This window comes from Callorhinus ursinus, unplaced genomic scaffold, assembly GCF_003265705.2.
Source record: "Callorhinus ursinus isolate GAN/ISIS: 27379988/994484 unplaced genomic scaffold, GSC_fseal_2.0 scaffold75, whole genome shotgun sequence".
Classification (NCBI taxonomy): Eukaryota; Metazoa; Chordata; class Mammalia; order Carnivora; family Otariidae; genus Callorhinus; species Callorhinus ursinus.
The window spans coordinates 4,271,699-4,296,382 of record NW_027397137.1 but is presented as its reverse complement, the minus strand read 5'-3'; the positions used below and the strand labels follow the sequence as shown (position 1 = coordinate 4,296,382).

Below are 24,684 nucleotides of genomic sequence, written 5' to 3'. Positions count from 1 at the left end.
AGATGACATAAATAGATGGCACGTACTTACATTCATATTATAGAGACAGACCGAGACACAAGCGTGAAGAAAAGGCAATAAAATTTTAACATTTGGAGGCACCTGGCCGGCTCAGTCAGTGCAGCACGAGACTCTTGATCTCGGAGTTATGAGTTCAAGCCCCACATTGGGCGTAGAGATGACTTAAAAATAAAATCTTAAGGGCGCCTGGGTGGCTCAGATGGTTAAGCGTCTGCCTTCGGCTCAGGTCATGATCCCAGGGTCCTGGGATCGAGTCCCGCATCGGGCTCCCTGCTCCTTGGTGAGCCTGCTTCTCCCTCTGCTTCTCTCTCTCTCTCCCTCTCTCTCTCTCCTCCTCTGTCTCTCATGAATAAATAAAGTCTTAAAAAAAAATAAAATAAAATCTTAAAAAAAATTTAACATTTGGAAAATCTGGATGAAGGGCATCTGGGAATTCTTACTCTTCTTGCCACTCTTCTGACAGTCTGAAATTTTGTCAAAATTTTAAAAAGTTTTTTTAGTACTTGGGCGCCGTAACAAATCACTATAAACTCAGACAGCTAGAAGTCCAAAAGGTGCGGGCGGAGCTGAGCTCCCTCTGTAAGCTCCAGGGGAGGGTCCCTCCTGCCCCGCCCAGCTCAGGGGTTGGGGGTGGGGGTGTGGCCCGAGTCCCTCGTCCTGGGCCAGCAAGACTTCCGTCTCTGCCTCAGTCGTCACAACTTCTCTCTTCTCACAAGGACACTGGTCATACTGGATTTAGCATTCCCCCCCACCCTTGTCCAGTACGACCTCCTCCTATGTTGATTAGGTAGTCAAAGACCCTATTTCCAAATAAGGTTATATTTACAGATTCCAGGGATAAGAGTTTAATATTGGGAGATCTAGTGAGTATCTGGGAATTCTTATTCTGTTCTTGCCACTTTAGTGACAGTCAGAAATGATGCCAAAATAAACAAATTCAGAGCATAGTTTAAAATTTCTTTGTTTGGGGCACCTGGGTGGCTCAGTCGATTAAGCGTCTGCCTTCGGCTCAGGTCATGATCCCAGGCTCCTGGATCGAGTCCCGCGTCGGGCTCCCTGCTCAGCGGGGAGCCTGCTTCTCCCTCTTCCCTGGCTCCTGCGTGTGCTCTCAAATGAATAAATAAAAATCTCCTAAATAAATAAATAAATAAAACTCCCTGGTTTGAAACCCTCCAAGGGCCCCGGAGCGTGGAGGCTGAAGGCTCCATCCTGGCCTCCCCACCGCCCCCCGCCCCCCGGGGCCACCTCTGTTCTTGCTACTGTCACACTGACCACGCTGACCTCTCCGGGGTTCCTCCAGCCCCTGAGCTTGCTCCTGCCCCCAGGCATTTGCGCAGTGGTTGTTTTCAGCCCGGAACATTCCTTCTTGAGAACAAGATGTGGCTCCTCGGGTCACCTGTCACCTGTCCAGAGCGCCTTCCTGACCACCTGACCTCATCCACGTCTTCATCCTTCTTCACATTAATTCTCATTAGTGGAAATTTTGTTATAAAATGACATCTAGTTGCTCCCCCTCCCCTAGAATAGAAACACCCCAGGGGCAGAGGCCCTGTTTGTTTGACTTTCCCTGTATTTCCAGAGCCTGGGACAAAAGCCCACCAAGTCACTGCTGGATGAAGCGCGACCTCGAGGTGCTGGGCAAAGCTAACAATGCTTCTACCCCTGTGCACACCTGGTAGCACCGTCCCTGTCAGTCCTACAGGTGCCAGAGGAAACTCAAGCATCCACCCCAGAACCTCAAGAGGCAGGCTCTTTAAAAGTCAAGAGCACACAAGTTTGAAATCTTGTTGGCTGTGGCCTCCCCGGTGGCCCCAGGGCGCCCTCCTGGCCCGCAGCCTTGCTGGGGAGGGCCTGTGTAACACGTGTTTCTGAGCGGCTTTTGTGACTTTGGCAAGTCTCTGGCGAGCTCCGGTTCGTTCCCAGTGTTGTGGGGCGGTCTCCGGCCTGGGCAAGCACTGGGTCTGGTGGGCACCTGCACGATGCGGGGCAGAAATCAAGCCCCGGAAACCCCGCCGCGGGGAATCCAGAGCCCGAGTGCCTGGTGCGCGCTGGGTGCCCCCCTGACCCGAGGCCGCGGGGACCAGGGCAGGCGTGGGGGTACCTAGCAGGTGGGGTACTTGCGGAGGATCATCCTCAGGGCCTTACAAGCCCTTCCCCGCCCCGGAGGGCACGTGGTAAAACTCATCAACAAGTGTTCATTACACTCCCGCAGAGCAAGTGGTCAACCAAATAAAACGGAACCGGGACATCGAGTACCGAGCGTCCGCACCCCCAGGAGTCTGCGGTTCTGGTGGGGGGCCCCAGGGGGCGGGCAGAGGCGGGGGGGGTTCCGGGGAACGCGGGGGAGAGAGGAGGGTAGAGGGGCTCCTGGCCGGCGGTTGCGTCAACGGGTTGTGGAAACCCGGGACAGGGCCCGCGGTTGGGCAGTGGGGGCGGGGAGTTGGGGGCTGGAGGGTGTTGCGGGAGGAGTAGCACGGGGGAGGGGGCGGGGTCCCGAACCTGCGGCCGGGCAGTGGGGGCGGGGAGGGGGATGCGGGCGGGGCAGCGCGGGGGGAGGGGGCGAGGGCCCGTACCCACGGCTGGCCAGTGGGGGCGGGGGATGGGGGGTGGAGTGCGGTGGGTGGGAAGGGGGCGGGGACAAGCGCGGCGGCGGGCGGGGCGCTCCGCACTCGGGATTGGCCGGGCGCCGGCCCTCCGCCCCCGCCTCTCGGCCAATCGCCTGCGCGCACCGTCGGCCGCCGGGTCCCGCAGGCCCCGCAGCTTCAGGGTTGCGGCTCCGGTTAGTAGCTGTCGGGCCCGCACCTCCTCGCGCCTGGACGCGCCCAGCCCGCCCTGCTTTCCTGCGTCTCCGTCCAGGTGAGCGCCGGCCAGGCCGAGACCCGCCCCGCCTCTGGGCCGGGGGCTCGGGCTGTGGTCCCGGCGGGGCCTGGGTCGTCCCCACCCCTCCGCCGGAGTTGCATCATCTTCACCTGCACGCGGCGGAGCAGGGCCGGCGTCCCGCGCCCCCGGAACCTCCCCGCTCCCGCGCGTCCAGGCGATCTTGAAGCCGTGGGTTCAGCGCCCACGTGGCCCCGGGCCGCCCCCCAGCTCCCGTTTTTGTGGAGCGGGCGGGGTGGGGGGCCGGGAGCCGGGGTGGGATCATTGATTTTTCGCGGAATTTTTTGACGGGAAAGGGCTCTTTCGCAAATCGCTCCTTTCCGCCAGTTGTATGAGGTGGGAGTAAATATTGATGTTGCGTGGGCGGCACGTGAGGTGGGTGCCCATGGGGGGAGGGGACGCGGGGTCGTGCCCCGGGCACATACTCGGGGGCGTGGAGGGAGGATACCCTAAGACCCCCACTTCCCCAAACCCTAGGCGAGGCGGATGGCCGAACTGGAGGGCGGGAACGCACAACTTTTAGCTTCTCGAGGATTGCCTGGGCGTGCTTATCCCAAACTGTCCCGAAGTGCCCCTCCCGGGCGGTCTCCAAATCCTCTGTAGGGTCTCGATCTCCCACCTGAAAACTCAACTTTAAAGAGAGGAGTTTACTCCCTCTGCACCCTTGACCTGCCCCCCTCCCCCAACACTGGGCCGACTGGTGCGTGTCCGCAGAGTACAGCGTGCCCTCGGGGCGTTGTGACCCCAGGAGGGTCTTGCGGTTTAAGGTGGGGCGGGAGCCAGCCGGGCGGCGCCAGGTGAGCCCGCCTCCCCAGGACGCACGTGCGTCGGGGCGCGGAGCCCGCGGGTTCGGACCCGGTGGGCGAGCGGGCGTCCGGCCCAGGGCTTTTGGGGGCCGCGGAGACTCGCTCGGCTTCCCCCTGTGTACGCAGCAGCTCCTCACCTGGCCGGAGGTTTCGCCAGGCGAGGCGAGTAGCCAGAAAGGAGGCGCGGGGCTGCCCGCGTCTTCCCCGGACCCCGTCTGCGAGCGATGTGGCCGGGCCGGGGGCTGCAGGGCCGTCGGCCTCTGATGGGGAGCCACGTCTGTGACTCGGAGGCTTCTGCAAGATGGAAGATCACCTGCCCACGGGCTACTCTGGCGCCCGACGGAGAACCGGCGCTGTTCCGCTTAGGTCTTTCCAAAAGGAGGGAGGACATCCTTGAGTGGCTTCAGGGAAGATCTGAACCTCGATAAAGGAAGTGGGTGATCCCGAGGCTCGGAAGAACCACCGCTCTAAGGACGCGGGGCAGGACAGCTGGGAAGGCTGGTTTCTCCCAGAAGGCCCCCAGCCTCGGGGGGGTGGGGGCTGGAGAATTTCCAAGGGGTGTGTGACTTGCAAAGGGTGCAAAGGTTCCTAACTCCCTGTTGGCAGGCTCTGGCCTAGGGGTCTGTGGGGAGCCGCTGGGCTGGGCTGCATCAGGCCACCTGAGTTGGGGGAAAGGGACCCAGCTGGGGCTTCCTCTGCCCTTGCTGATAACCCGCCTGGGCTGGCCGGGCGAGCTCCAGAAGAGAAAGGGAGCAAGCGAGCGGCCCAGGAGCCTGGATTTACAGTTCCACGGGAGGAGCCCTGTGCACCTTCAGCCCAGTTCCCCAGGGCCCTCGACCTTTTCACTGCAAAACTGAAGCTCTTGGGAAGCAGAGGAGGGGCATGGCTGGGATCTGGGGTCCTCCTGCCTCTCAGAGGAGCTGTGTGGCTGTGTTCAGAGACCACCCTGAGCCACATCCCCTACCACGAGCTTCCTGGCAGGGTACTTTTCCAAACCCGCAGGATTCAGAGCCTTTTTTATTTTTTAAGACTTTATTTATTTGTTTGGCAGAGAGAGAGCGCGCATACAGGGGGCGCAGCAGGCCAAGCAGAGAGCCCAACATGGGGCTCGACCCCAGGACCCTGGGATCATGACCCTAGCCGAAAGCAGGAACTTAACTGAGCCACCCAGGCGGCCCTAGCCTTTTTTTTTTTTTTTAGAGCAGTTTAATTTTAGAAAAAATTGAGAAGACAGGATGGAGAGTTCCCACGTATACGCCTGCCTCCTAACAGTTTCCCTGGTTAGTCTCTTGCATTCGTAGGTACCTTTGAGACAGTGAACAGGACTCTTCACTGAAGTCCATACTTACTCAGGTTCCCTGAGTTTCCCCTAACACCCTGTTTGTCTGACGGGATTGCAAGCAGGACGTACCTCCTTTGTGCAGCAGAGTTTGCGCTGTGGGAAGTTCTCGGTGACCAGTGCATACTTAGCTGGGCTCCGTCTTCTGGTCAGTGTGGGAAATGGGAGAAGGTGGCAGAAGAGGGGCTGAGCTCAGTCCCAGTCTCTCCAAAGATGAGGGTGGCGCCTGCTAGTTGTCTCCCCAAAGGAGTGAGGCAGGACTACAGCCAGGTGAAGCCTCACCCCTGAGTGAGCCCGCCTCCCTCCCTCCCTCCCTTCCATCTGCCTGTCCCTATTGTTCAAGGATCAGCTGTGTTTAAGGTGTAAAACTTGATTTTTTTTTTTTGAGAGAGAGCTAGCTAGCGTTTGCACACGCGAGAGAGAGAGGGGCAGAGGGAGAGGGAGAAGCAGACTCCCCACTCAGCAGGGAGCCCGATGCGGGGCTCGATCCCAGGACCCTGGGATCATGACCTGAGCTGAAGGCAGACGCTAATGACTGAGCCACCCAGGCGCCCCTGATTTTGTTTTTAAGATTGAAGGAGAGAGCGCCTGCACGCGCGTGCACACTCAGGCTGGGTTGGGAGGGAATGGAGGAGAGGGAGCATCCCGAGCAGACTCCCCCTGTGGATCCATGATCCTGGGATCATCACCTGAACTGAAATCAGGAGTCTGACTCTCAACTGACTGCATCACCCAGGTGCCCCGATTTTTTTTTTTTTTTAAATGGAACCTGGCCTACGTGTGCCATTCGAGACAGAAGCCCTTTTTACAACTTGGTGTTTGGGTTTGATGTATACATTGTGAGACAAACACAGTCAAGTAAGATACCCATCACCTCCACATAGGAGCCTTTCTTTTTTTCCCACATGCCCCCATATTGAGAAAAAGTTTTAAACTTTATTTTTTTTTTATGGCCAAATGATATTTCCGTTGTGCGGATATGCCACATTCTGCTCATCCCTTCATCTGTGGTGGACACTCGGTTTGTTTCCACATGTTGCCCGTTGTGAGCCCGAACGTGGTGTGCAAACATCTCTTCCCAGTTGTCTGGGTATATGCCTGGGAGTGGGAGGCTGGCTCACATGGTGGTTCTGTGTTTAACCTCTTGACGAGCCACCAAGCCATGCTCAGCAGCTGGGGCTGCAGTTGGTGCTTGTTCTTGTTGAGCTGTTTGGGTGGAGCCCCGCCCCCCCCCGGGGGACCAGGTGAGCCGAATTCCCCTGGTCCAGGGGCAGCGAAGCAGGCTCGGCAGCAGGTGTTTAGAAACGGCCTGAACCGACTGAGTCTCTCCCCTCCGTTTGCCAGATCCCATAATGCCTTCCGAGACACCCCAGGCAGACGCGGGGTCTGCAGCGTGCCCCCACCTCTCAGGGGCACACCTGGGCAAAGGGAGCCTGGAGAAGGGGCCCCCTGGGGACAAAGAAGCCAAGGAGCGCCTGTGGATCCGTCCTGATGCCCCAAGCAGGTGCTCCTGGCAGCTGGGCAGGCCCGTCACGGACTCTCCGCATCACCACACTACCTTGTAAGTACCTGCTTACAGTTCCCAGTTGGTTTGTCTCTTGCCTTGAAGGGAGGAGTCTGTGTCCTGGAAGCCACATAGCCGTGTAGACCTGAGGTGTGGTCCCCCCTCGTAATCACTCTGGAGGGGTGGTGAGCTGGGGCGGGGGGCACCGTAGGGATGAGTGGCCTGAGGCTCACAGAGGCCAAGGCTTGTTTGCACTGTAGCCCAGCACCTAGATCAGTGCCGAGTGAGAGTTGATGCTGAGTCAGTAACTGGATGTGCCCCAGTCACAGACTTGGAGCGACCCTTGGAGGTGACATTTCTAGCCCCCTCCACTGGCTACACCCTCGTGTGGGAGGAGAGCCTGCAGATTTCCAACCATTAGGAACACGCCCGCATTTTTTTCTACTTAGCTCTAGGTGGTGAACACTCCTGATCATGAAATATTTTCCTGCAATGGGCTCTTTTCGTGGTTGGGCCCCAACTGTTGGATAAAAAATTGTTAAGCCCTCTATTGAGTATTTAGATGTTTGCAATGATCTTGTGTGAATGACTATAATAGAAAACTGCATCTTCAACAAGAGCCCACGATATCTGTGCCCTGTTCTAGATGCAGGAGATGTGTCTGTGGGAAAGGAAAAAAAAGACAAAAATCCCTGTCTCGTGATAAAACTTGAGTGTGCTAAACCTTAGGATTGTCTTATGTCCTTAGGATAATCTCCCAGAAGCAGAGAATGTGCTCTCAGGTGTTTGATTTTTTTCCCGGAGACACTGCTGTACCAATGCTCGTGATTCCTGGTTTGAACATCAGAAGTGAGGGGTGCCGGGGGGCTGCAGGCCTCAGAGGGACTGAAAAATGTACAAATCCAGAAGCTGCAAACATCAAATGTGTCCCAGTGCCAGGAGCTGAGGAGGCCACCTCGGCTGCTGGCCAGACGGGATGAACCCTCGCTTCCTAAGCAAAGCCGAGCGGGGGCAGAAGGGCCGTGTGAGGCTGGGGCGTGGTTGCTGTGGGGGGGGGGGGCAGGGGGTAGCAGAGAGAGACCCGGGTTCCTGAGGGCTCCTGAGCTCTAAGTCGGAAAGCCTGGGGTGGAAAGGATGCTCTCTTATCCTCACATACTGGCCTAACCAACCCACTTAAAGATGCGGTGGGGTTGCCCTCCCGAGGGCCTCCAGGCTCGTCCCTGCTCAGTTCTGTACCGGTTCCCATGAAGCTTCTGAGGGGGAGGGGTCTTGCCCCCAAGTCCTGGTGCTGAGTCAGGACCCCCAAGTTCTCCTGCCCAGAGTCGGGTGGGGGTGGGGAGGCTCAACCTCCTTGCCCTCCTCAGGCCCTGCTGGGCCAGGAGGATTCAGGGGTAGCTGTTTAGCTCTGTCCCTTTGACTAGTTAATGAATCAACCCCCAGCCTCTCCCTGGGGGCCTGGCCTTCCTCCAAGGCTGAGATCAGGAGCCCTTGGCCCCCAGCCAGGCTTTCCCTTCAGCCCAGCATCTGTGAGGTGCCTCTCTGCTGGGCTTGCCTCCGGCCTGCCCGGGGTGTCCCCCTGAGCCTCTTGGAAGGCTGCGGTTGGAGGTTGGGTTCCAGCTTGTCCGCCTGGAGGCCTGTTTGGGCCCCTGGGGTGGGATGCTTCTCCTTAGCGCCTCCGGACCCCCTGGGAAGCTGGGCCTGCTGGGGCTGGGTGTGGGGCCAGGTTCCTGGAGCAGTGGGCTCGCTGAAGTCTGAGAACCCTGGAATGTATATTAGAAAGCCAAGGCTGTAGGAAGCGGTTGCATTTCTCGGAACTCGGGTCAGTGGTGCATATTGCCAAGCGAATGTTCGGTGAGCCCATCTGTGGCGCAGACAGGAGGAGGGTGTGGAGTTGGCATCAGTCCCCGAGGGTAAGGATGGGGGAAACTTTGTGGGGGCCCTTCAGGAAATGCGTCTATCATGGTTTGCACGCACGCGAGCCGGGCTGTCCACATCCGCCTGTCACCTGTCACCAGGCGGAAGAATATGGGGAGAAGGAGCCAGTCACTCGAGTGTGAAGGGAGACTGTGGGTCCATGATACGGAAACCCACACTGAGCTGGAGGGCCGCCTGGGAATTCACCCTGGCCTGGACCCCAGGGACCCCAGGGACTCCCCCAAGGTCTTGATGGTTTTGTTTGGAGCGTGGTGCTTCACACCACCTGGGCCCAACATTTTCTGAACGACGCCAGATGTCCGGCCCGCACCCTTGGCAGCCGCCGTCCCCGGCCTGGTGGGCAAACAGGCAGCCTGGGGGGCCTGGGGGCTCTGGGGTGGGCACCGGTTTGTTCATCAAGGGAAAGAAAAGGAAGAATCCTGGGGGTCAAGGTGAGAGAGGGAAGGAAGTGAGGGTCCCCGGAAAAGACTTTCTGAACAGATGGACCAGGACCTGTCGAAGTTAGTGCTGTTACTTCAACCTTCTTATTTGGAAATAACACAAGAAATTGCAGAAACCACACAGAGGGGTCCTGCGTCCCTGCGCCCAGCCGCCCCGTGACACCTGCTGCCCTGGACACGACCTTGGCACAGCCGACCTTAGCTGAGCCACAGACGGGGTTCGCTTCCGTCGGCTCCCACGCGTCCTCATGTGGCGTGTGTGGATGTGCCTGTGACCGTAGATTTGTGCCATCACCCAGATCCCAGTAAAGCCAGTTCTTTGATTTGCTTCGTGATTAAAACAATGTGCTGGACTGCCAAGTCTGAATAATTATGGACTCCTCTGTTTTAGGGCAAAATCCCCCAAAATCTTGCCAGATATCCTGAAGAAAATTGGGGACACCCCCATGGTGAGAATCAACAAGATTGGGAAGAAGTTTGGCCTGAAGTGTGAGCTCTGTGAGTACCTGGCGTCCTCTGTCCGGTGCTTGGCCCGGCGGCTCGGTGGGCCCAGGGATGTGGGGCAGAGGGGCCAGGAAACGAGCTGGCAAAGGATGTCCGAGACCGTATCCGGCCCAGCAGGGATGTGCCGGGGTGACGGAGCTGGCCGCTCTGGTCAGGGCCTGCACGCTCGTCGGCTCGGATCTCTGCTTCAACGCCGGGCTTCGCACGGGCTAGTTAGAATGATGGCATTCAGTAATTCAAGTGTGGGACCTGGAAGGGTCCCGGGGCGCAGGCCTGCCGAGCGGTCAGGCGTTCGGGAGCTCCCGCCCATCACACAGCTGCACACTGTCCCGCCAGGGCCTCTGCCTGGCTCTAGGGGGTAAGTCTGTGGTCGAATTTCAGAAATCAGGACAAACTAGGCGTGAGGTGGTTGTGCCCATGTTACGTAGGCCGGCCCCGGGCCCATCCATGCGCATCTGGTGCCGTATCCACCCCGCCTTTTACAAACACTAGGTGTTTTTAAGAGATGGGAGGGAGCCTTCCCACAGGAAAGAAGAGCAGAGACAGGTCAGGGAGAACTCGGGAGAGCCCCGTGTGCCCGGGCGAGGGGCTTCTCCCAGTGAGGAGGAGGATGGGAGGCAGGCGTGGAGCGTTTGCAGGCCCCAGCCGGACAGGGCAGAGCCATGTCCTGTTTAAGGGGGGCGTGGGGCTCACATCAGCCATCTGCCGCATGTCCCCCAAGTCTCTGTTGGGACTGTGCTCCCCCAACGGGGGCTTTTCCTGGCCCATGCACCCAGCAGGGGCTCTGGGTGCCTTTTTCTCCTTCACTGAGAATGGCTGTGGGGCCAACAGCAGGTGGACGGGCAGGTGGGAGTCTCCCAGTGAGCCAGCACCCTCCTCCAGGCGCAGGCAGGAGGTGGGAACGGAGAGGGGCTGGTTTGCAGAACCAGCAAAGACCGCGTCTGTTCCCACATCCTGCCTGTATCAGGGTAAGGGGGGGCGGGCAGCAGGGATCGGTTAGCGGGCAGGGGCCTTCTCGTGATTCATCCTCGGCTCCCAGTGGCCAAGTGCGAGTTCTTCAATGCGGGCGGGAGTGTGAAGGACCGCATCAGCCTGCGGATGATTGAGGACGCCGAGCGGGCTGGGACGCTGAAGCCTGGGGACACCATCATTGAGCCGACGTCCGGGAACACAGGTGGCTGTTGGGACAGGCCAGGAGGGTCCCCTGGCCTGGGGCGAGCTGCAGCTGCTTGCGGCCTGTCTGGCCGGCCTCCTCCCTTGGCTGTGCGCTCAGCACCTGGTGCACGTGTCCAGGGTGAGGGTGGGCGCGGGGGCCCAGGACACGCTGGAGGCGCCGGGCGTCATGTTGCTTCTGGGTGGGCACGCTCGCCTTTGCCTTTCTACCTCTGGAGTTCTCTGCCCTGACTCCCTCACTCCGAGGCAGGAAGGGCTGACATCAGGCCCTTTTGGAACCCGGGGTGCCATCGCCCTGGGCCTTCCTGGCTGTGGGGAGGGGCCGGGGGGGGGCGCCGCAGCCACCTCTCACCCCGCGCACTGTCCCCAGGGATCGGGCTGGCCCTGGCTGCCGCCGTGAAGGGTTACCACTGCGTCATCGTGATGCCGGAGAAGATGAGCACCGAGAAGGTGAGGGCAGGGGTCCTCTCCCGGGGCCGCCACTGCACACGAGGCCTCGGGGGAGACGCAGGCCTCCTGTTCCTCCGCAGGTGGACGTGCTGCGGGCCCTGGGGGCGGAGATCGTGAGGACACCCACCACCGCCAGATTTGACTCCCCCGAGTCGCACGTGGGGGTGGCGTGGAGGCTGCGAAACGAGATCCCCAATTCTCACATCCTGGACCAGGTGAGGCCGGGGTCTGGGGGGCGGGCGTGCACTCGGGGGTGAGGACCTCTGTCGGGGTGGCGGCCGCAGAGGGGCCCGCGGGCAGCGGCGTCTCCGGCCTGGTCAGGCCCTGCGGTGGGTGGCTGGCTGCGGCAGGCAAGCCTCTGGCTCTCTGCTCCCCGTGCGGGCTTCGGAGGGTTCGGCCCTGGGCTGGAAGGGCCTGCGCCCTGGACCCTGGAAGCGCTCTGTCGGTGGAAAATGCGCAAAAACCTTTCTACCAGAAACTGTCTGCCTCACTTCACTTCTGGGTTAATTCAGAAAGCGCATCTTCTGGAGAGCTGGATTTACTGCTTTGTACCTGTTGAGGTTCCTAAAACTGCCCGTGCCATTGGCCACTCTCACCCACGCTGCCGGGCTCCTCTCTGGCTGAGCTGTGCGCTCCTGCCCTGTGGCTGTTGCCCCTTCCGAGTATCTGACCTCACCATCTTCCCACGCAGTACCGCAATGCCAGCAACCCCCTCGCTCACTACGACACCACCGCCGAGGAGATCCTGCAGCAGTGTGAGGGTGTGTACTTCCGTCCTACCCCTCTGTCTGTCTCGACGGCATCTCCCCCTGCTTGCCTGGGAGTGTACGAGTCACTTACCCTCTCCTTGGTAAACTCCTGTTCATCCTTCAAAACCCAGCTCAAATGTCCCTTCTCTGTGACATCCTCTCCAGAGCATCTCCCTAGAGAGGTTTTCTCTCTCTAGTCTGCTTTTTCAGACCTTGCCTTTGCCTCCCCTCCAACACCCAGACATAGGTAGTCCTGTTCGTGTGTCCAGCAGTGCGTCCTCCAGACCTGCAGGGGCTTCTGAGTGCAGGGAGTGCGTGGGTCCCAGGCTGGTGCTGGATGTGTCCCTGGGCTTCACGCTGTGGAAGGGCACTTGGCATCGAGCCCCAATCTGAACCGGGTGGTGGCACCTGTGGTTGGTTTACTTTCTGTACGGACGTGAGCTTCCTTGGAGCCTTTCTACACGTTCAGAGCCAAGGTCCGGGGGGTTTGTGGTGGTGTCTGCTGCTGGGCTATTTCCCGAAGAGACTTGAGGGAGAAGGTGCCGGGCGATGGGCCCCATTGGCTTCCTGCTTGGAATCTGGAGCCCAGGAGCCGGGCAGCGAGCTCCAAGCATTGGCTCACCCAGGTTTTATGTGTGAGAATTACCTCATTTGGCAAAAACCAGCCTCTGCCTTGGCATGCACGCCCGCGTGGACTTGTCTTCAGGCTGTCTGAGCTGGCCCCTCGGCAGGGTGAGAGCCAGGGTGATGTTTGAGCCGAGCCTGAGGGATTTCTTCTGTCTCCTTTATAATTCACTTCCCTTAGTCACGTCCCAAACCTGACACCCTAGGGGCAGCCTCCAGACGGCGTGGAGGGACACACGCCAGATCGAGACTTCCGTGGCCGTGTATCTGTCAGCAAGATTGAAATGCCCCCTGCGTCACTTGCTGTGAATGCTCTTTAAGATCTAGCACTATAATGAAAGGATGTGGAAACACAAGAGTAGTTTCTCTGGAACTTTTCCATAACCAGCCATCATTTTGGTTATGTTTTCACTTGTTAGTAAGCGTGGGGTGGGGGGGGCGCCTGGGTGGCCCAGTTGGTGAAGCGTCTGCCTTCGGCTCAGGTCCCGGGATCGAGCCCCACATCAGGCTCCCCACTCAGTGGAACCTGTTTGTTCCTCTGTTCCTCCCCTGCTCTTGCACGTGTGCACGCTCGATCGCTCTCTCCTTCCAGTAGATAAATAAAATCTTAAAGTAAAAGGGGGCGGGGGGCGGCTGGGTTAGGGCCTGAGGATCCCTGACGCGGCTTCTCCCGCCAGGGAAGCTGGACATGCTGGTGGCTTCGGCAGGCACAGGCGGCACCCTCACGGGCATCGCCAGGAAGCTAAAGGAGAAATGCCCAGGGTGCAAAGTGAGTGACCCAGGGACTGCGGACGGGCGGGCGGTGGAGGCACATGGGCACCGGGCCTGCCCAAGAGACGCAGGCCATGATGTGTGTGCTTCTCTCCCCTGCGGCCTCAACTGCACTTGGGGGCGGAATCGTCAAGCTCCCGGGCATCAGGCCCCCAGAGTGGCCTGTGCTGTAGAGCTGAAAGTTCCTGACGTTTTTGCTTACAGCCTTATGTCCAGGACAATGTGTGTGTCTGTACTGGTCTGGGAGTGGCACGCCCAAATGCTCTCGGGGTGGGGCAGTTGGCTTGGGTGGCCTCCAAGGATTGTTCCAGAAGCTCGAAGCTCTTAGGCTCGGGTCCCACATGTGCCCCGTCTGAGAAGGCATCTGGATTTGGAGTTAAGCCTGGACCTGGGGAGGGGCTTGTAGAATCACCCAGCTGGTGGTCCATTTCTCTGCCCTCTGCCCCCACAGGTTCCAGCTGTCCCCATGGGGGCAGTCAGGGCTTTTCCTGGGGCACCCTGCTCACCAGGTTCTCCCCTGGGAGGCTCCCCACCACCACATGCCGTCCCCTCTGAGTGCCCCCGGGTGAACGTTTACCTTGGAATCTCCCCAACTTGGGGCCTGGGTTCCTGGGTTTCCAGTTTGGCCTGAGGCCTGGGAATGAGGCACACGCCCCAGGGGCTGACCTTTATCAGGAGCTTGCTAAGGGCAGGATCAGCCCCCTCGATGAATGAGACTTCTGCCCAGCTCCAGTCCTAACGCCGCCCACACTGCAGATCATCGGGGTGGATCCCGAGGGCTCCATCCTCGCAGAGCCCGAGGAGCTGAACCAGACGGAGCAGACGGTGTACGAGGTGGAGGGGATCGGCTACGACTTCATCCCCACGGTGCTGGACCGGTCGGTAGGTAGAGCCAGGCCACTTCCCCTGCGAGGGGTTCCAGCCCTCCGCGGACGTGCGCCCCCGAACCAGCTTTCTACGGAGGGGGAGCGGAGGAGTGAGCATGGCGCAGGCAGGTGGGTGAAGCGCGGTCCTGGCGGTCAAGACTAGGTAACCGGCGGCACCTTATCAAGTGTGTGCCGTGGCCTTGCTGGGCAAAGACGTGGACGTGGCCGGTGGCACAGATCCAGCTTTGTGTGCACACCAGTCCCCCGCAGAGGGAGGGAGCTCCAGGGGCTTAGGGCAGGTGAGTGAGGTCAATGAGAAGGACCCCAGACAAGGCTCTTTAGGGGGAGCTTCCATCGGAGGGGTCTGGAGTGGACCTTGGGGGGACATACCATGGTGCAGTGGGGGCTGGAGGACGGTTTTAGATGCCAGAGGCGGAATGTGTCAGCCCAGGGAGAGGGAGAAAATTCCGGGTTTTTACCCGTGAGAGTCGCATCCCACGCGTGGGGCCGGGCCACGTCCGTTGAGGGTCACGGCCGCCTGGACCAAGGCAAGGGCATCTGTGAGGTCGTACGCACGGCGCTGGGCCGTGCCCCCACCTCACAAGGGCCCGAGCCCCTCCAGAACCTTCGGTGTGGGTCCTGTCTGCAGGTGGTGGACAAGTGGTTCAAGAGCAATGATGAGGAGTCCTTCGCCTTTGCCCGCATGCTGATCGCGCAGGAGGGTCTGCTGTGCGGTGAGTGGTGCGCGGGCGCCGGCGGGGCGGCGGGGCGCAGGCCCGCCCTCTGCCCCCTTCCGGCCGGATGCGTAAGAGACACCTCGTCCTGAGGCCGCGGGGGGCCGCCCGCCCACCTGCCCCGCGGGGGGCCATCGTGCTCGCGGGCGAGGGCAGGAGGCCGCGGGGCAGCGGCCGTTCCAGCACGCGCCCGGGGCTCGGGGTCAACGTTCCCGGGTCCCTCGGGTGCACGTGCTTTGTTTTTTGACGGTCTTGCCGGGAACAGGGGTGTGGCCCACGGACCGAGAGGGGAAGGGGCGGGAGAGGTGAGGGGCCTGGGGACCCAGCAGGCCCCCAGTAGCTTGACAGGAAGGGGACGCGGCCGTGGGCAGTGGGGTCCAGGCGTGAGCGGGGCGTCTGCCTCCCGCCACCCCCACCCCCCCCCCCCCCCCCCCCCCCGCCCCCGCCCCCGCCCCGGTGAGAAGGGTCGCGGCGCTGCCGTCGGCCGCGCAGGGCTGTTTCGGGGGCGAGGCCAAAGCTCTCAGGACCCTTGCGCTTTCCGTCAAGCCGAGCACTGACCTCGGAGCGGGGGCTCACCGACTGGGGTCCGAGGCTGGAGGGCGGCTGCCCCACGGGCCTCGGGGGCGGGAGGAGGCGGGACAGCACTCCTTGCCAGCCAGTTGCTCTCGCAGCCCCAAGGCCCCCAAGGGAAGCGGCCGGATTCCCGTCCCCGGGGACGTCGGGGCAGGGCGGACGTGCGTGCGCTCGGCGAAACCCCGCCGACGGCTCGCCGGCTTCTCTCGGGGGAGGCTCGAGCGATGCGAGCCGGACTGCCGTGGAGCCCGGTGGGGTGGGAGAGGAAGGCAGGGTGCGGGAGAAGCGGGGTCCCCCCCCCGGCCGGAGGCAGCGCCCCCGCGCGCTCACTGACCCCCTCCGCAGGTGGCAGCGCGGGCAGCGCCGTGTCGGCGGCCGTGAAGGCTGCCCAGGAGCTGCAGGAGGGCCAGCGCTGCGTGGTGATCCTGCCCGACTCCGTCCGCAACTACATGTGAGACGCGCCGCGCCGCCCCGTCCTTCGCCGGGCGCTCTCGTGGCCCGCCGCCGGGCCTCCCCTGACCCCGGACAGCGGAAGGGTGGGGGTCCGCGGGACCCCTGCAGGCTCCGCCTCCGCCCTCCCGGCCCCGTGGGCTCCCCTTCCCGGCTCAGGAGGTCATGGCTTTTCAGCCTGTCTTGTCCCCAGCTGGGATCCGCTAGACGCGTCTCAGGGTCTGGGCCTAAAGCGTCGGCCGAGGGAGGATGGGAATGAAGCTGCCCTGCTGGCGCCTCCCTGCTGCCCTCCCCGACTCGCCCCGACGCTTCAGCCAGCCCCTGGCGGAGGAGATCCCTGACCGGGCTCACGTGGCCCCTGAGGCTCTGCTGTGGAAGGTCCGACCGGTGGCCTCCAAGGCCGCTTCAGGCCTCACGGTGCTGAGCATTTGTGCACTTTTGTGTCCAGACTCTGAACACCGTCGGCCCAGCTGACGGCCCCTGGGCCGATGGCTCTGCTTCTGGGCCCAGTCGCTCTGCAGGAGGCTGCAGGGGGGCAGGGGTCTAGAGACCCTCCCCCCCCAAACCCTCACAGTGCCCTCCATAGCACGGGAGCGGGGGCTCCGTGCGGTGCGTTCGGCTGCGCCTCGTGGGCACGCCATGTCGGTATCCCCGGGGGTGGGGTGATCCATGCCTGGGTTCCCACTGCCCACCTGCCCCACTCGGTGGGATGCCGACTCCCCACGGCTTCGGCGGGCCTGCCGTTGTGTGTGCATGTCTGTGCGTGTGAACGTCTGAAGGGGGGCGTGAGGGCTGGGCTGGGCGTGAGAGGAGGTGTGAGGTGAAGGTGTGAGGTGGGGTGGGCGTGGGCGATGGCGCAGGTGAGTCCCGGAGTTGGTTGGTGGAGGGATGGAGCAGGCCACCTCACACAGTGTCCTGGCCGCCTGGTGGCGGGTAACGGACTCCCCGTGTGGGCACTCGTGCTGCCTCGTGAGGGCCGGCAGCCCCGTGGCGGGGCCGGTGTCCTTCCCCCTCGGGAGGGTTGTGTCCCCTTCGTGGCTGTGCCTGTCAGGAGGGGGGTGGGGAGGAGGTGGCCCCGGGAGCCGCGAGGGGCCTGCTGGCTCAGGCCCGGGGACAGAACCTCCTGTGCCCTGCGCTCCTTCAGACACGGACGCGGGTCGCTGCTTGACCAATGCCCGCGTCAGGTCCTTGCTGGGGTCTCCCAGGTCCGCCCACTGGGCCTGGCCCCCTCGCCCTGCAGCCCCGGCCACGGAGCCGGCGGGGTGGCGGGGGGGGGGGTCTCTGCTGGACCATGGCATCCGGCGAGGGGTGCTGGGCTTTCTCTGAGAGCCCACCGTGTCCCCCTCCCTGTGGGCAGAGGGGTGGTGAGACCCTCGTCCGGACCCTGGTGACTTGTTGACACCCGCAGGTCCAAGTTCCTGAGTGACAAGTGGATGCTGCAGAAGGGCTTCCTGAAGGAGGAGGACTTCACGGTGACCAAGCCGTGGTGAGGAGCGCCCTCTGAAGTCCCCCGCGTGGCCGCAGGGCACCTTGCTCCGGCGCACAGCAGCCCGGCCGTCCCCGCGGTCTCCCGGTGTGATGACCCTCACGGTGGCCGTGTCTGTCCCTGCCCCCCGCCTCCCAGTTCACGGCCCGCCCTGCTCTCTCCCTCAGGTGGTGGCACCTCAGAGTGCAGGAGCTGAGCCTGTCGGCTCCGCTGACCGTGCTGCCCACGGTCACCTGTGAGCACACCATCGAGATCCTGCGTGAGAAGGGCTTCGACCAGGTGCCCGTGGTCGACGAGTCAGGGTCAGTGTCCCCCCCCGCCGCGCCGCGCTCTCGCCATGGCACCGGGGCCGGTGGTGGCCATGCCAGCCCTGGCCGGCCACGCAGGCACGCACAGATGACCCGTGTGCGCAGGCTCCCGAGACTGTCCCCCTGCTGGCCCCTAAAGTCCAGGGCCCACGAGGCGGCCAGTTGGTTGGCCCCGACACTGGTCAGAACGGAAGCATCCAGGGGACCCACTGGTTTGCAGAGTCCCTGCCACACGTAGGCCCCGCACGTACTGGTTGAATTCTAAGAGGATTTGCCCACTGGGCCGAAGGGCACCCTCTGACGCTGAGGGCGGCAGTGGGCATATTCTGCCCCGGGGAGGGAAGGGGTGCCCGCCCTGACCCCTGACCCCTGACCCCTGCTTCCCAGGGTGATCCTGGGGATGGTGACCCTGGGGAACATGCTGTCATCCCTGCTCGCCGGGAAGCTTCAGCCGTCAGACCAAGTTCGGAAGGTCCTCTATAAGCAGTTCCAGCAGGTACGAGCGCCGCTGACCGCGGGGCGGCACAGTGTGGCCACACGGGCTCAGGAGCAAGCCGGGCCCACGCCTTTCCTGGGCACGCTTGTGAGGCATACCTGGCGGGCCCAGTTATCTAGTGAGAACCAGAACCTTCTGGAGACGTTCGGGGCTGGTTGCACGCGCGCTCTGGCCTCCACGTGGCGGCGAGGGGGCAGGTGGGCTGTTGGCTGTGTCGCACGGGAGAGGCCAGGGGCGAGGGGGGCCGAGCCCAAAGCCAGGGATGAGTGTGCGGCTCCTCCCCTGCCACTCATGGCTGCAGGCTCGCCAGAATCCGAGGATTTCTTCCATTTCCGCCGCCTCTCCCAGGGCCCTGCAGAGCCCCTCCCCCACCAAGCCGCCGCCGTCCCCGTCCCCGCTCCTCCGAGCCCACCTGTCCTGCTTCCTCCAGCCACGAGCACCCCCGCTGCCCCCACATGGCGGGCGTTCCGGGGCCTTCCCGGCTTGCCCCTCCCGCGGGCCTCTGCTCAAACGGCCCTCCTCGCCGCCCCCCAGCCCCTGGCCCCCGAGCCCCTGGCACACGGGTGTGCCTCCCGGGCGTGAGTTCCGGGGTGCTGCCCGGCCCCCGTGTCACCTGTGAGGGGCTGGCAGCCCGGCTGAGCACTGGCGAGCTGTCCACGGGCCCCGTTGCCACCAGCTGTTTCTTCCCTCCCGTCCCTGGAGGTGTAACGGCCACGCAGTGAGCACGTTCCACACGTCCCATCTCACGGTGTGACATGACCCCATCCCCGGTCACCCCGAAGGCTTCCCGCACTCCTCCCTGACCCCCGGCACCGCGGAGAGGCCCTGCGCTTCCTGGGCCCCAGACTCGCGCATACAGACACCGCACGTGCCACGACGTGTCCGGCGGCTTTCCCACCGCATCCCGTTTTGCCATCCGTCCGCAGTGGGCCGTGCACACGGTCTGTCCCCTTCCTGCTCCATTGCATCTCGGGCCTTTTGGGGTTGATTCTGTGGGCGCCTGGCCGTTCCCTCGGGGAGTGACTGCACCCACGCTGTGGCCTTCCGTGGGCCTTCCGTGGGCCGGCGTGGCTCCTCTGGCGGGGGGGGGGTCTCCGCTCTGATGGTGCTTTGGTTTTGTGTGTGTGTTTTCAGGCTGGCAGAGCTGGGGGCCGCCCCCTGCCGCGCAAGTCTGTTTTATTCCCTCCCTCGGGCCAGATCAGACCTTCCGGCACGCCTTTACCTTCAGAGCATGGCCAAGCCCCGGGCCGGGCCCTATTAGCTTTACTGCTTTCTCAGGGTCTCCGTGTGGGGACTTCAGTGTCCTGCCACCGAGACGCTGGGCAGGGCCGGCAGAAGCAAAACATGAAGGGGCCCCAGTGTGCCTGCTCCGCTCCGCTCTGGGCGCCAAGGGGCTGGTGCAGATGGTAGCAGGAGGTCTTCCTTCACCAGGCATCCGAGGCTTCCATGGACCGCATCCTGTCTTGAAAACGCGGGGGCCACAGGGTAAAGCCTGGGTGGGACCCGTCTCCCGGGCACACGGCGCTGCCCTGTGCTGGCCTTTCCCGCTGCCCCAACCACCTGGCTCCTCCTGACCCCTGTGGTCTTTCTGGCCACATCCAGCGTCTGAGCCGCCGAGTGCACACTCGGGGCACTGCTGTGTGCGGTTCAGCCCACACCCGGTGTGGCTACGGTGTAGGGTACTGCTGACCCTCTCCACCCGGCCCCTTGAGCCGTGTCTTCTCACGGGGAGATCACCCCCATTACTGGAGCCAAATAGGAAGGGCGCCCGGCTAGGCTCTGGTGGGGCTAACTGCGCTTTGGAAGTCACCTTGGGGTTTGTCCAGCTCGCATCTGATGAGGAGCCCCAGGGAACTGATGGCTGTGGAAGCCATGGGGACAGAGGACTCTCCAGGTCCATCAAGGGCTTTCCTGGGATACTAAACAGGCGACCCAAGAGCATGGTTAACACCCAGTGACCCTTGGGGCTGGGCGGCTGGCGCCCTGTCCGTAACTCCCCTTCTGAGAGCCTTGCGGTGCGACCAGGTGGAAAGAAGATCCCACCACAGAGCCCCAGGCCGTGAGCCTTGCGCCTCCAGCCTCACGGGGGTGGGCTCACTCTGCTTTCCGGATCGGTCGTCCCCCTCGCGGGGCTCACCTCTCCCTCTGGGCCATTTAAAACTGGAAAGATCTTTCAGAGGGAATTATGGCCTCAAGTGAGTTCAACTGGTAGAGCGGTTGCCTTCGATCATGCGAATGTCATCTTCCAGGGAAGGGAAGGTGTCTGTGGAGTGCTAGGGATGGACAAGTTGGACAACGCCCCACCCCGCCCGAGGGCCAGGGAGGCCCAATCCATGGAACAGCCTCCTCACACTGACTTCTAAACGAATGTAAAAACGGAGGCCATTTAGGCCTTTTGTTGATAGCAAACATCTGCTCTCTGGACATGTGGTCACTGTCACTTCCCAGCTCCTAGGTGGTTGGGATGAGAAACCCCATTTCGGGTCTTTCCTGAGGCGTGAGCTGGGTGTTGGCCATGTTGGGGGAAGAGGGTCCGGGCAGCCCTTCCCAAGGGGGTGGGCCCACCTAGACCTGGATGCCGGGTCAGCTGGTGGTGAACTACGGACTGAGCGGGGTGATGGGCCTAGAGACGGGGGCCACCGTGGTCTGGCCTTGTCCCCCCGCCCCGCCCCCGTGAGGACCAGGGTCTCTGTGCCATGACTGGTCTTCCAATCCCCCCGTCCTGATTTTTCTTCCTGGATCTTCTGTCCATTTTGTATTCCCCAAATTCCCTTTCCCATCGTGTCAGAAACACGCTTCTTCCCATGAAGCTGCGTGCAGGCAAGTCTACTCATATTTATCTTTGAAAGGCGGACGGACCGAGTGTCTTTTTTCTTACTGTCAGTTCTCATCACCTGTCTTGAGCAGATGGTACAGAGTGAGTTCCCACATTCTTCCCTTCTCCACATGGTTTCCTGAGTCTTGCGTTGGTGTCAGTTTGTTGCGACGGTGACCAACGGTCCACTGTTAGTAAGTAAAGGGCTAGTTGAGGTGGGGATTCCGTCTTTGTCTTCTACAGGCCGACGGGTTGTGACAAATGCATCCAGTCCAGCATCCCATAGAATAATACTGTGCGTAAACCACCCCCACTCCACCTCTTTGTCCTTGATCTTATTACTTTGCCTTTTCTAGAACGTCCAGACTGAACTGGGATCAGACCGTGGGAAGCTCTTTTAACAGGCTCTCTTGTGTAGTGATATATACAGAATGTCCTGTGTCTCTTCAGGGACTGATGGCTCATCTTAGTGTCTTACGCACATTGTGTTGTCCTCTGCATCCTGTGTTCAGTTTCTGATTCAGCCAAAGGCTACGGGGGGACCTTCTGGAACAGTAGCCGGCCTTCCCTGGGCTTTGCTCCCTTCCCTGGCGGGCCTGGCGGGCAGTGGCCATGGGAGCAGCAGTCCTCAGGCTCTGGCCAGGTTGAAGCCTGGCTGGGCCGCCCCCATGGGCGCTAACCACCGCTTCTCTTTCAGATCCGCCTGACGGACCCACTGGGCAAGCTCTCGCACATCCTGGAGATGGACCACTTCGCCCTGGTGGTCCACGAGCAGATCCAGTGTGAGTAGGGCCCGCTGCAGGCCTGGCTGGGTTGGGGCCGGGGAGCGGGAGCCCTGCAGGCCGCTGGCTGCCAAGGCGCAGCCCCAGGTTCCATGTGCCTTCCTGCCATGAGCTGTGTGAGGCAGGGAGGTCCTTGTCCCTCAGGCATCTAGGGAGTCGGTGGTGCTGACCTTAAGCCCCCACCGGCCTTGGACTGTGGATCCGAGGGACCCCTCTGCCTGGGTGCCCACTGCCGGGGAGGCCACGGGGCTTTCGAACTGCCACGTACACAGCCACTTTCAGGCCAGGGGACACCAGTTCAGTCCCCGGGAGGCGGCGGCCTGGGGAAATGAGAATCGGGAGGGGCCTGGAGTCTGCCCACCCTCCCGACAGAGGGCTGGTCTTGGCGCCTGGGCGGCCCCGAGTCTAACCCCTCTCCCGTCCTTGGCTCCACAGCGCAGGACCTGGCCTTATCGGGCGTGGTGGGGGGGCCTGCAGGTATGTACGCCCTGCCCCTCCCCGGAAACGGCTCTGCGGTTAGAATCGCAGCCTCCGAGGGCAAAGGAGGGTGTCCAGAGTCCTGGACCCCCAAGCTTGAGTGGGAGGGTTCTTCCTCCTAGTTTCACATTTACTCGTATTTGAGCATCTACAAAAAAAAAAAAAAGAGAGAGAAAAGAAAAGGATAAGGAGTTCCAGGTTCAGGGTCCAGGAATAGTTTTCTTCGAGTCACACTCCATAGCACTTCTGCTGTGTTGGCAGAGCCGAGTGGTCTAACGGACCGCGTGGCCCTTTACAGAAAGTTTGCACGCCTCGGCCGTGGATGAGTTTCTCCTGGAGGGGTGTGTAGGGCAGGTTACAGAGGCAGCTACAGACCGCCCTCTCCTGCAGGGGCGCGTGCACAGAGGCAGCCCTGGACAGGCTTCTCCAAAGCTGCCCCTTTGCCTGTACATCCCTGCATGCACGGGGCTGATCTCTTCTGGGTTCCTTGTTTTTTCCTGAGGTGCTCTGAGTAGGCCAGCTGGGTGCCCGCCCCCCCATGCCTTCCCCACCCCCACCCTCTGTGACCTCCGCCCTCAAAGGCGCCGGGGACAGCCGGCCACAGGAGCGGTGCTGGGGAAAGAGATGGGACCTGGGCCTTTCCCTCCTGCTCCTCTGCTCTGCTGGCCGTCCGTGTGTCGGTCACTGCTCTCCAGGGAAACCAGGAGGATGAGTGGACGTCTGGAAAGATTCAGTATCAGGAATTGGCTCACGTGACTAGGTCGGCAGGTCCCAGGAGCTGCAGGCTGAGCGCACAGACTCAAGACCCGAGAAGAGCCAGCGTTTCCGTTTGAGTCCAAAGACAGGAACAATTTTCTCTCACTCAGGGAGCATCAGCCTTTTTGTTCTATTCAGGCCTTCGGCTGATTAGGCACGGCTTGCCAGGCCAGGGAGGGCCGTCTGCTGTCCTCAGTGTACCCGATCAAATATCTGGTCTCAGCCAGCCAGCCAGAATAATGCTTGACCGAGTATTTGTACACCCCGTGACTTAGTGAAGCAGACACACAAAATTAACCATCCCCAAAACCCTCTCTGCCCACTGGTGGCACAGGATGGCAGCCACCGCGGGAGAGGCCCGGGCTTGAAGACAGGCCAGAGCTATGAGCTGCCGTAGTTCATGGCTGTGGGCAGTGTTGGAACTTCACGCCCAAACTCAAGCGCAGGCACCAAGGGGGGCCACAGATTGGCTGAGTAGTGAGACTGGGACATCTGGCCCGGCAGACCTGGTGTGGAGAAGCCAGGACCCTACTCTGCAGCTTCGCCCACACGGCTCGTGTCAGAAGATGGCCGTTGCTGTGGGTCGGCCTGGGTGCTGCTGGGGAGACCCTCGGGTGGCTTCAGGGCGGGGCCTCAGGAGCTCAGCCGCCAGCAGGGCCCGGGTGTGGGCAGGGCGGCCTCTCGTCGCATGCACACACAGGTGCCTTTTTACACCTACTGCCTTGTTCCTCAGACCACAGCAACGGCAGGTCCAGTAAGAGGCAGATGGTGTTCGGGGTCGTCACTGCCATCGACTTGCTGAACTTCGTGGCTGCTCGCGAGCGAGAGCAGAAGACCAAGTCAGGACCTGCCGGGGCCACGGCACAGCTCTGACAGCCCCCACGCCGCCGGCTGGTGTCCATCCTCTCTTGCTTTTGTCTGAGCACACGGACGTGACTTGCAGCTGCCTGACACTGGGCACTGCTCTAACAGGATGCTTAGCCTGGGGCCAGCAGGGATGTTTGTTTTCCCTTTATTAGCACCTGGCTACCTAAATGAGTCTATTTATGGTGTATTAGAGTAGATGTGTTTTTCTTTAACTTTCTTCTAAAACGTTTCAACACAACAGTCTTATTAAGTAGAGCTCAGCCAGGTGGAGGAATCCATGTGAGGATAGGAGCCGGGTGGGTGAAAGCAGCTGCAGGTGCCTCTTCTGGGGAAGAATCCAGAACCAGGAGCAGCAGAAAGGGGCTGGGGAAGCGTGGGTCAGTGCCTGCTTGGGGCTGGGTCGGTCAGAGCGACTCGAGTGTTTGGGGTTTTTTTGATGGAGGTAAAATTCCCATAACCTTACATCAACAGTTTAAAAATGTGATGTTCTCGGGGTCATGTAGCCAGGTCCCAGTGCGTGTTATCACCTCCTCTCCCTCTCCCAGCCACCACCACTCTGCCTTGTGTCTGCGTGGGTGTATCTGTTTGGGATCCATCATATAAATGGAGTCCTACAGTCTGGCTTTCTGTGTCTGGCTCATTTCACTCAGCACGATGTTTCTGGAGTTCGCCCACACTGTAGCAAGGGTCGGTTCTTCACTCGTTTTACGGCTGAATCATGTTCCCTTGCGCAGATGGATGTTGTGTTTATCCCTTCACCCACGAGGGACGGACGTTTGGGTTGTTTCTGCCTCTCACCTGTTAGGAACTGTGCTGCCATGAACCTTTGTGTATAAGTATTTGTTTGAAGATCTGTTTTGAATTCTTTTGGTTCTATACCC

General features: G+C 61.4%; 1 protein-coding gene across 3 annotated transcripts; it reads left to right on the top strand.

The window, feature by feature from the left end:
* The first annotated feature begins 2,239 nt into the window (after positions 1 to 2,239).
* Positions 2,240 to 24,426, top strand: CBS (cystathionine beta-synthase). Of its 3 annotated transcripts, none has more exons than XM_073887112.1 (17): positions 2,240 to 2,311; positions 6,388 to 6,604; positions 9,314 to 9,420; positions 10,466 to 10,600; positions 10,970 to 11,049; positions 11,130 to 11,264; positions 11,741 to 11,810; positions 13,100 to 13,191; positions 13,950 to 14,075; positions 14,709 to 14,793; positions 15,712 to 15,817; positions 17,225 to 17,302; positions 17,470 to 17,604; positions 17,998 to 18,106; positions 21,619 to 21,703; positions 22,139 to 22,180; positions 23,670 to 24,426. In XM_073887112.1, the coding sequence occupies exons 2-17, from the start codon at positions 6,396 to 6,398 to the stop codon at positions 23,807 to 23,809; spliced, it is 1,734 nt and encodes a 577-aa protein (XP_073743213.1). In that variant the 5' UTR covers positions 2,240 to 2,311; positions 6,388 to 6,395; the 3' UTR covers positions 23,810 to 24,426. The 3 variants fall into 3 exon arrangements, with proteins under 3 accessions (XP_073743213.1, XP_025719240.1, XP_025719241.1); XM_025863455.2 differs by lacking the exon at positions 2,240 to 2,311 and adding an exon at positions 2,728 to 2,877; XM_025863456.2 differs by lacking the exons at positions 2,240 to 2,311; positions 22,139 to 22,180 and adding an exon at positions 2,728 to 2,877.
* The last annotated feature ends 258 nt before the right edge of the window (positions 24,427 to 24,684 follow it).

Coding starts and splice junctions, on each gene's coding strand:
- CBS (XM_073887112.1), top strand. CDS start 6,396: ATGCCTTCCGAGACACCCCAGGCAGACGCGGGGTCTGCAGCGTGCCCC. Junction 15,818..17,224: donor GACTCCGTCCGCAACTACAT/GTGAGACGCGCC, acceptor TGACACCCGCAG/GTCCAAGTTCCTGAGTGACA. Junction 17,303..17,469: donor TTCACGGTGACCAAGCCGTG/GTGAGGAGCGCC, acceptor TCTCTCCCTCAG/GTGGTGGCACCTCAGAGTGC.